The sequence below is a fragment of the Brassica napus genome, chromosome C2, assembly GCF_020379485.1.
Source record: "Brassica napus cultivar Da-Ae chromosome C2, Da-Ae, whole genome shotgun sequence".
NCBI lineage: Eukaryota > Viridiplantae > Streptophyta > Magnoliopsida > Brassicales > Brassicaceae > Brassica > Brassica napus.
In genome coordinates, this window is record NC_063445.1 from 39,312,684 (window position 1) to 39,324,073 (window position 11,390).

The window sequence follows — 11,390 nt, forward strand, 5'->3', positions numbered from 1 at the left end:
GGAGTGCAACAGGGTCGAAACCACTCCATCTAGAGCGACCCCTACACCGAACTCGCCTGTTCTGTCGAACCAACCAGAGGATCCCTGGAGCAAGCTTAAAGCTCCCAAGGTTGAGCTAAAACCCCTTCCCAAGGGGCTCAAGTATGCTTTCTTAGGTCCGAATTCCACATATCCTGTCATTGTCAATGCTGAGCTAAATAATGTAGAAACTGCATTGCTTTTGTGTGAGCTTAGGAAATATTGTAAGGCATTAGGATATTCGCTAGCTGACATACCTGGCATTTCACCTGGTTTATGCATGCATAGAATACACCTAGAAGATGAATCAATGACTTATGTCGAACATCAGAGGAGTTTAAACCCGATTCTAAAAGATGTCGTTAAGAAATAGATTATGACACTTCTTGAAGCAGGTGTAATCTATGCCATATCTGATAGTAAATGGGTCAGCCCTGTTCATGTAGTACCTAAGAAAGGTGGGATCACTGTTATCACAAATGAAAAGAATGAATTGAACCCTACTAGGACAGTGACAGGACATCGCATGTTCATTGATTTCAGGAAATTAAATGCAGCAACTAGAAAGGATCACTTCCCACTCCCTATTATTGATCAAATGCTTGAGAGATTGGCTAACCACCCATATTACTGCTTTTTAGATGGTTATTCAGGTTTCTTTCAGATCCCTATCCACCCAGGCGATCAGGAGAAGACGACGTTCACCTGCCCCTACGGAACATACGCTTACAGGAGAATTCCATTCGGCCTGTGCAATGCCCCAGCAACATTTCAGCGTTGCATGATGTCAATCTTTACTGACCTGATCGAAGACATTATGGAAGTTTTCATGGACGATTTCAGCGTCTATGGAAGCTCCTTTAATGTCTGTTTGTCAAACTTGTGTAGGGTACTAAAAAGGTGTGAGGAGAAACATCTCGTGCTTAACTGGGAGAAGTGTCACTTCATGGTCACAGATGAGATTGTTCTGGGGCACAAGATCTCCGAGAAAGGAATTGAGGTGGATAAGGCAAAGATCGAGGTGATGATGAGTTTGCAACCACCAACAAATGTGAAAGCTATCAGGAGTTTCTTGGGTCACACTGGGTTTTACAGACGGTTTATCCAGGACTTCTCAAGGATAGCGAGACCATTCACCAGATGCTCTGCAAGGAGATCAAGTTCGATTTCGACAGTGAGTGTCTAGCTGCGTTCCACACCATCAAAGGAGCTCTAGTCAGCGCACCTGTTGTGCAACCGCCAGACTGGGATCTCCCCTTCGAAATCATGACTGATGCAAGCGACTTTGAAGTTGGAGCGGTACTTGGGCAGCGCAAGGATAAGAAACTTCATGTGATCTATTACGCGAGCAAAACTATGGATGAAGCTCAGTGCAGATACACCACAACAGAGAAAGAACTCCTGGCTATTGTTTTTGCATTCGAGAAGTTCAGATCCTACCTGGTGGGATCTAAGGTGATTGTGCACACAGACAATGCTGCTCTTAAGTATCTGCTCACAAAGAAAGATGCGAAACCAAGGTTGTTAAGGTGGATTCTTCTCCTCCAAGAATTCAATCTTGAGATAAAGGATAAGAGAGGAGTCGAGAATGGGGTTGCAGACCATCTGTCCAGAATGAAGATTGATGACGACACAACTTTTGATGAAGAACACCCAGTGGAACACGTCAATGCGTTTGGTCTGCGTTTCGCGGAACAACCTCTGCGAATCACATCTGACTGCTCTAGCATCGCAGAACAACCTCTGGGAAGGAGATCTGATTGTTATCACGTCGCGGAACATCCAGTCGCCGTGATCCAAAAGCAGTACTCTCACCTCCCGTGGTTTGCTGAGATTGCAAATTTTCTTGCTGCTGAAAAGCAACCTCTTAAGTTCACTGGAAACGACAAGAGAAAATTTTTAAGGGAGGCGAGGCGTTATGTTTGGGATGAACCGTTTTTGTACAGACATGGCAAGGATGGCTTGTTCAGAAGGTGTGTTCCAGAGGTAGATATTCCAGGAATCCTACATCACTGCCATGGTTCATCTTACGCAGGCCACTTCGCTACATTCAAAACGGTTTCCAAAATCCTTCAAGCAGGTTTCTGGTGGCCAACTATGTTCAGGGATGCTCAAGCCTACATAGCAAGGTGCGACATATGCCAACGACTTGGGAACATCAGCAAGAGGAATGAGATGCCTCAGAATTACATTCTAGAGGTTGAGGTGTTCGACTGTTGGGGAGTCGATTTCATGGGACCATTCCCTTCGTCCTTCAAGAACGAGTACATCCTCGTCGTCGTTGACTATATATCTAAGTGGGTGGAAGCGATAGCAAGCCCTACTAATAATGCAAAAGTGGCGACTAAGATGTTCAGCTCCATCATCTTTCCGAAGTTTGGAGTGCCTCGAGTCGTCATTAGCGATGGTGGAACACACTTCATCAACAAGGCATTTCAGGGCCTCTTGAAAAAGAATGGAGTGAAGCACAAGGTGGCAACCGCTTATCATCCGCAAACGAGTGGACAGGTTGAGGTTTCCAATAGGGAGATCAAGAGCATTCTCCAGAAAACTGTCAACACTTCACGAAAGGATTGCTCACTTAAGCTGGACGATGCATTATGGGCCTACAGAACAGCCTACAAAACGCCGCTGGGAACAACTCCCTATCACCTAGTCTACGGTAAAGCATGTCACCTCCCTGTCGAGCTAGAATACAAAGCTGCATGGGCAGTCAAGTTACTGAATTTCGACATCAAGCCAGCAACCGAGCGACGCATGATCCAAATCCATGAGCTGGAAGAGATAAGGCACCTAGCCTATGAAAGCTCCAAAATTAATAAGGAGAAGACCAAGGCCTACCATGACAAGCGCATCATTGCCAGACATTTCGAACCAAACGATAAGGTCTTGCTTTTCAGTTCAAGGTTGACGTTGTTCCCAGGCAAGCTGAAGTCTAGATGGTCCGGACCCTTCACTGTTAAGGAAGTTCGACCCTCGGAGCTGTTGTGTTACTGGACAGAAAAGGAGATGAGTTGGCAGTGCTTAAAGCATTACCTTGCTGACTCCACTATCGCAGAGGGCGAAGAAGTTCCCCTAAGCGATCCCCCATCAGCCTGATCGGCTGATCCAAGTCAAGCTAATGACTTTAACCAAGCGCTTGGTGGGAGGCAACCCACTGGTTAGTGTGTACATTGTTTTTTAAAGTCTATTTTATTTCTTTTCAGATTTATTTTGTAGGTCAAAAAAAAAAAAAAAAAAAAAATCGGACACTTCAGTCAGAACAACCAAAGGACTGTTCTTCTGGCAGAACAACCCATTGCCTGTTCTAGGTAAGTGTTCTGAAAAAAAAAAAATATACATGAAAAAAAGGGGAAGGGCATTTAGGGCTTTGCCTATTTAAGGCTCCACCCTTCCACTTTCCCCCTTTTCACTGCGCCATACACTGACCCTTCCCGCTGCGATTTTTAAGCGACCACCAAATCTTTGTCTCTCAACCGTTTTAAGTGGTTTTTGCTTATCACTTGTTTGGACATTCGAGTTCTCTCTGTTTTTGAAGTTCATTTCACCAGTTTCTACAGATGGCACACACTAAGCAATCAGCCAAGAGAACGTGAGCGACCTGCACGAGCAGTACGCCACCCCCGCAAGCACAACAACAAACCTCAGCGACCTACCCATGGCCCCGTGAACAAGAGGGTGAACTGATTGATCTCGACAGCCCACTGCTCTTGGACTTCAACTGCGAGGGATGGGATAAGGGAACAGCAGCGCGTTACAACGCCCTCCTCCGGGTTAACATGTTACCCACTAGTTTCTGCCACGCGGAGACTCTTGCTGATCTTGGGATCGACGAGGACGTGTTTGAGACGCTCCACGCCATAGGGATAGCTCCTCTTTGCTATACAACACATGAGCTCTACCCAGACATTGCTCGCTAAGTGCTCGCCACCGCCACGATCACGTACGAGGATTCCAATGCACCCTCTTACGCCAACGGCTCATTCTCTTTCATGGCCGATGGAGAGTACTGCTCCTTGTCCCCCGACAAGCTCAATGAGATCTATGAGACAGCCACTGAACCGAAAGGAGTTTCTCTCCTTCTAACGCCTTTTGGGATTGCATTGCGAATGAGAACTTTACACCCGGAAAGGCTTACCAGTCGCAGATCAGGAACCCGGTGCTTCGGGTCATTGCAAAGATCATCTCAAACCTCCTGTTCGCTAAAGATCTCACCTCGAAGGTCACCAACGGGGAGCTGCAAACCCTTTACGCTGGAATTAGGATGATATCCGAGCTTCTGGGCACGGCATTCCAATTCAAAAGGTCAAAATGAACCCCGGTTTCAACTTCATGACCATGATCTGCGAGAGGCGGCAGTGTCTTATGCACGGTTCGAACAAGAAGGACATAAGACCACTCTTCAAGCATTTCGGCATTGATACAACGTCAACAAAGAGGTTCAGTACCTTAACATCAAGTACCTTATGGCATGCCACATCATGCGTGATGAAGAGACCTACAGCTTCTTTGATAAGGCCGGTACCCAGCTGTTCACCAAACTGCCTCACCCCGAGATCACCAGGTTCAACGTGTTCGACAACATACGCTTCCTCCCTCCACCTGAGCTCCTTTGCACTGATCCACGTGCTGCAGTCCCTAACGCGGACAAGGAAGATGTCGAGGACATCACCACAGAAGCTGAACCGTCATACGACCTCGGAGAGCTGGCTGATGTGACCGATGATCAGGCTTACCGACGCTGGATGGTTGACTCGCAGCGGAAGAACAACAGCCTCATGCGGAGGATCCTCCATCTCATCACTGAGGCTGCATTGGCGGAAGTAACCAGCGACATCCTCCAGCAGAGCATACTCCACGATCGCACCGACAAGGAAAGGCGCCTATGGGAACAGGCACTTCGACCGAGGAGGTTCATCGCTCGCGCAACAGACGTTCTTTTGATCCAGCCGAGAGCGGCGAGTCCGACTGAGTCTGCTAGGACTATTCTCTATCCATTGTTCTATCCATCTGAACTCTTTATTATTATGTTTTATTTTTATGCCTTGTGTTGATTTTAGGCTGACCTCAGATTCATTTCACACCAGGGATGGTGTAAATTAAGTCTGGGGGAAGCACTGTGTGCTGAAGCTTTATTTCTTTGTTTTTGAGTCAGTCCTTATGTCATTTGGATGTTTTATTGAGTCAGTTTAGAATCGAGTCAGCTAAAACTCTTGTGGGAATTAGGACCTTGTGATATATTCTCTTAACCACCTCGTGCTCTAACATTCTTACCCAGTGACCTTAGCAGTGATGAAAGACCCACACTTGGACCTGGAACACCCTCTGACTTATCTCATTTGATTCTCCAGAATCTCTCCTCCGATCAGGTTACACTGGGTAGACTCAACTCCACCTAACTTGAACCTAATCCTCACTGAAATTTTTCTTGTTATGGGCACTTGATCAGGGAAACGAGACTCACGCTCAGGGCTTCTTATTCTTTTTACCAATCTTGCTGATCCTGAATTGCTATCTCATCTTTAGCTAGTTCCAACCTTGTACCTAAGCCTTTATTTTCACCCTCATGCACTCTGTTTTTCAATGTCATATGTGCAGATATGTGCAAAAAGGTCGGAGAGGATAGGATTGACGCAGCCCCTTACTCGTTAACGCCTTATATTCAGAGAAGAGAGAGCAAGCATAATGAGAACAGTTGACAAGATCAAGCCCTCATAAGAAGAACATTCAAGGGTGCATGATCTGACCAGAAGAACAATGGCGACCCGTGAGAAACAAAAGGATAGACCACCTGTGGCTGAAAAATATTCACCCCGATACCTTTCCCTCAAAACCCCATCACTGTTCTTCAAAAAAAAAAAAAAAAAAAACATTATTTATATACAGCATGCTTTTATTTATTTATTGATGGAGATGGGGAAGGTAACTTCGGAAGATACACGCCACCGGGAAAGGTTAAGCCAGGAGTTGGTACCGATTTTTGAGGAAAAAGAAAAGAAGTCAAGAGCTGGAGAACAGTCATATGATTGACCCGAAGTGGAGAACAACCAAATCCGTGAAGCAGAAACGAGTAAGGGGTGTGGACATCAATAGATCCGTCCTCTCTTGCTATTTTACGCGATATCCTGCATACACTCAAATACGGTAGCCCCTAAACACTCTCAGCTCCACCATAAAACAGCATGTTCCTTATTAACCCGTCTACCCTGAATAGTGCCTGTAAAGAGAAGCTCACGCTGTTCTCAATTGATATTTAAGGAGTTTTGTCTCGATAGTGCAACCTTTTCAGGTACGAGATAGAGAGTACGGAGTTGATTCTCGAACAGCGATCGTGGGTGTTCTGGTAAGGGTGTGCGATCTAAGTCTACAGGTTGTATGGTTCAGAGATGTGTGGTAAAAGCATGGTTATTTAGGAAAAGCGAGTTCCCACTCTTTCAAACCTTTCTCCCTGTTCTTGAGGCTTGGCCTTGTTCGAGGACAAACAAGGATCTAAGTCTGGGGAAATTGATATATGGTGTTTTTAATACCATTATATGTGTGCTTTGAGCTAATTCTCAGTCCTAATTCGTGTTTAATTGATATCATTCCAGGTTTGGAGCAGGTGAAAGAGCAAAGAAGAGAGATTCAGGAAGTCAGATGTCGTTTTGAAGGATACGATGCGGAACAGCCATCTAGAACAACCCGAAGGTTGTTTTCCCGAAGAGAACAAGCGTCTGACTGTTCCCGATCATTAAAGAAACTTCCTATTCCGGAAGTTTGCCCTAGATTCCACCCTCTCTTATCTCTTTACCACCAGCGCCTCCATATAAAAAGGCTTATGCTATCATTTCTTTTTCTTACGCTAGTTTTTGCAAGAGACCTAGAACTATTTTTCTTTGGATTAAGCAACTTGTAAGGGAGAAGGCTTCATCCTCACGAGAAGATCATCCTGAACCCTTGTCATTCTACATTATTTTATATGCAGTATTTATTCAGAAACCATGTCTGTGTCATCCTGCTTTATGATTGAGTAGTAGGCTAACCTTGCTTAGGGTTGTAGGGTGTTAGCCGCATGAACTGAACACAAATAAGTGATCTTAACTGTTCTTCATTCATATTGTTCTTACTGCTTACATTGAATTGATCACTTAATGTCCGATTTCTTATTTAATCACCTAGCTAACCGTTTAGGAGATAAATTGACATATATTGAATGAGCTTTGTATCCCTAATCAGCGAGAGTAGATATTAGGATATTAAGTGAACTAATCAGATCTTGTCTCTAAGGCTTGTTGTCGCATCTTGTTCCAAGTGAGAACTTAGGATTCAAGACCGATCTGCAAAGGGAGCAAGACCACGATAGTGGATTGTTCTAGCCGAGTGATCTGAGTTCTATACTGCACCTCATTGCACTTGAATAGTTGTTCAGTTTTGCATTGACACCCGATTAATAACCCTAAGCCGGCTTCATTTAAATCGAATTTGAACCATCTAGGTATTCTAGTTACTTGCGTCACAATTAATTCTCAAAACCCCACTTGTTTCTCAGTTTATTATTGAACTCATAAGAGTAAAGAGTAAACTGGTCCTCTGGATTGAATCTCAAATATTACAATTACCACTGTTAACTTGACAGTAGCAAGGATTCATTTTTAGTGTATCAATGGTGAGCGTCGATCAACATAGATAAGTGGCGATCAATACTGTTGAAGCTCTATCGATCGACACGGGTAAGTGGCGATTGATCGATGCTAGTGATGTTCTGTCGATCGATGTTGCGCAACCATCGTCGATTCTTGGGCAAACTCGTCTTCCTCGGGTCTTTTCCTTTTACCTAAAATAAATTACTAAAAATGAGTAATAAATAAACAATAAAGCCAATTATCTAAATTTTTGTCGCTGAACAGTGACTGCTACTGTAGCCCTGCTACAGTATCATAGCTACAGTAACTCCCGATTTTCTGCTACAGTGTCGGTCGATGTTCTTGCTACAGCGTCGCTCTATTTTCTTGCTACGTTGTTGCTCGATTTTCTTACTACAGTATCGCTTGATTTTCTTGTTGCAGTGTCACTCGATTTTCTTGCTACATTGTCGCTCGGCGCTGCTACAGTGCCGTCATTACTGTTCACTCTGTTTTTTTTTTACCTGCATAAAAATAAAAACAAAAATCAGTTACAATCTAAACTAAACTGAAAGAAATTACCTAATAGTGGGTTGTCTCCCATTCAGCGCTTTGTTATAGTCATATAGCATGACTTTGGAGATCTGATTTAGTCCGGAAGAGGATGAGAACTAGCTCCAAACAAGTCTCAATGTTTACTTCTGAAGCTTTATCATTCTTGTGTGAAAGCCTCCTCCATAGACTTTTCTCCTTTGTCTATCATCTCAGCAACAGGGAGTGCTCGAAGCTTTGTGAATGGCTGTGAGAAACATTTGATGCACACTATAGATTTCCTGACACCATGTGAGAAGCGAGGAATCAATGATAACTGAGAATCACCCATGATCCTTTTTATCTTCTTCCAATTCCTCCTCTTCTTTCCCCCAGACTTGTCTGATCGCGTGGTGGTTTCTCCATCCCTAAGATTTCCACACACATCGAACTCTTTCTGCTCTGATACGCGTCCATTGTTGATCGATGGAGAAGTGGTAGCGTCGATCGATGTCGGCTTGTTGATGTCGATCGATGGTATCCGGTCGGTATTGATCGATACTGCTTCTGCTGGGCCCTTATCGACTTTATCTCTAAATCTCAACCCTTTCAAAGAAGCTTCTACGTGCTGATGATCATCCAATACCTCAATATAAGAACTCAGATGTGAACCTTTATCTGGTGGGATAGGAAATTCAACTTCAAATACTGCGCATGGAACCACAATCTTCACAGGATCATGTATCGTCTTCACTCTTTTGAAACCCCACAGCTTCTTCTGTCCAGATAGGTGGTCTCTGATGTTTGGAGTCAGCATTGTGTGAAGCCTCAGACTCGTGCACTCTTTCCTCAACTTGTTCTTGCTCGACTATGTAACCGTGCGGTCCGTCGAACAACGGGTGTCGATCGATGCAATCGGGTGGGTGTCGATCTATGATGGAGTGTGGGTGTAGATCGATGCTATCTGATGATTGTCGATCGATGATATAGGGTGGGCGTTGATCGATGATGTGGGGTGGTTGTCGATCGATCCCATCAGGTTGGTGTCTATCGATGGTAGCCTTTGGTGAAGTTTCTAGATCTCCTCTCGAAGTATGCTTATCGTCATCAAGCTTCTTCTTCGAATTATGATCCATATCTTCAAGCCATTTCTCCGGCTCCATGAAGTCTTCCATAGTGACTTCTCTACTCGAATCCAAGTCTTCAAGCTTTTCTCCATCCTCCAACTCCAAGAACTCTTCTAGCTCCAAGAAATCTTCCATGGTGATTTCTCTGTCTCCATCTGAGGTAGGATCACAACTTGATATATTAATGCTCTTCTGTGCCGAGTCTGTGATGTCCGGAGGAGAACTCAAACTTTCAGAGATTTCAAGAGGTATCGATCGATGACAAAAGTCCGTGTCGATAGCTGCTAAGTTATATCGATCGTTTCTGAGTTCGTACCGTCGATCAACATTGAGGTTCTACCGTTGGTAGATGTTGAGGTCATACTGTCGACCGATGTTGAGGTTGTAACATTGGTAGGCATTGAGGTCGTGCTGTCGATCGACGTTGAGGTCGTGCTGTCGATCGACGTTGAGGTCGTGCCGTCGGTCGACGTTGAGGTCGTGCCATTGGTTGACGTTGAGGTCCTACCGTCGGTCAACGTTGAGGTGGTGTCTTCAGTACCAGCTTCCTCTTCTCTGTTCATCTCTCCAGACACATGTTGTTCATCACTTTTTGCCATAATGTCGTCGAACAGCTGTATTGGAATCATATACTCCTCATCTAACGATGCAAAGAACCTGTCCCATTTATCATTTTTCTCCTTTTCTCGAGTTGCTTCAGCATCATCAAGAAATTTGTAAAGGAAGGCCTTTCAATGTCATCTCAGCTGGTTAAAGATCCAGGTTGCAGTTGACTGAACCATCTGAATGCATCCCCAGAGATAGAATAGGGGAAGATCTTGCAGAGCATGTGGTATTCAGACACTTCATTCTGCTCACTCCTTGACACGAGATCCTCAAGCTATTCGATATGGTTTCTAGGGTCTTGGTGAGGAAGAAACTGGAAGGGGTCTTGACCTACCCAATCATCCCACTGTTGGCTCAGGTCAAAGTCATTCATCTCAGCAACAACAATCACATCAGGGATCACAGCACCCTGAGCATTAATCAACTGTCTTGCACTGTTGCGAATGCGACCTTCTTCGTCTCTTAGATCCCATTCTAGTCAACTTCAAGTATTAGCACTTCGATCTTCTCTGTCTCCCCGCAAGTGGTGTCGTTTTTCACCGGATGAACAGTGTTGGGATGAACAGTGTTGCGGTGAACAGTGTCAGGATGAGAAGTGTTGTCCGACGTAAGTTGGATAGTGTCGTTCGATGCTTGGTTCACGTTGTCGATCGATGCTGCTTGGAGGGTGTCGATCGATGCTTCCCTCGTAGACTTGCGGATCGTGCGTGAATCAGCAGGCTCCTTCTTTGAAGAATCCAGAAATCCTCTCTTCATTGTTGTTCCCGGTACTAAGATGTATGTACCTGAAACAAAAGAAAAAATTTATCAGTTTTTTTTGAACAATAGTAAAACCTAGACTAAATCTAACTAAACAAGATCTAATGGCGATCAAAGCTTCCCGGCAACGGCACCAAATTTGATATCACTCAAATTACCCTAAGGAGTAATTTTTACTCTCGCAAATAAGAGGTCAAGTTGTAGTACTTAGGGATCGAATCCAAAAGGAGCTAGGGAACCAATAAGATCTAATAGTTACATGATTAAGCTGGGCTAATAGTTTATAAAGCAGTAAATAAATATAGCAAAGCAGTAAACAAAGCAGTAAAAAAGTTGAACAAGACAATTGTTCAGCTTGGCAGAGAGTTGTTTGATGGAAGGATGGTTGCTAGATCTAGGGTTTCTATTCAGGTAATCATGATTATAATGATAGAGAGGCTAATTCTTGCTTGCAAGATATTATAGAACTCAACTGGGAGTACAAATCTAACAACTTTCGTTGTATAGACAGTCTAATATCCAGATCTTGGATCTCAACTCTCGTTTATTGATCACAAGAAAGTGTCGATCGATTATTCTATAGGAATATAGATTGATACACCTTGCACAATATCGATCGATTAATCTATTGGATCATCGATCGATATAACTTCTAGCAAGCTTTACGATCGGGTTATATATGTGTTCACTAGGATTCCTAAATCAACTCTCGTTTGTTTCTAGCAATCCTAGCTCAATAGAATTCAGT

General features: G+C 44.1%; 1 protein-coding gene across 1 annotated transcript; it reads left to right on the forward strand.

Moving 5' to 3' along the window:
• The first annotated feature begins 1,284 nt into the window (after positions 1-1,284).
• Positions 1,285-3,117, forward strand: LOC111203136. Its single transcript, XM_022696601.2, has one exon. The coding sequence runs from the start codon at positions 1,285-1,287 to the stop codon at positions 3,115-3,117; it is 1,833 nt and encodes a 610-aa protein (XP_022552322.2).
• The last annotated feature ends 8,273 nt before the right edge of the window (positions 3,118-11,390 follow it).

Coding starts and splice junctions, on each gene's coding strand:
- LOC111203136 (XM_022696601.2), top strand. CDS start 1,285: ATGACTGATGCAAGCGACTTTGAAGTTGGAGCGGTACTTGGGCAGCGC.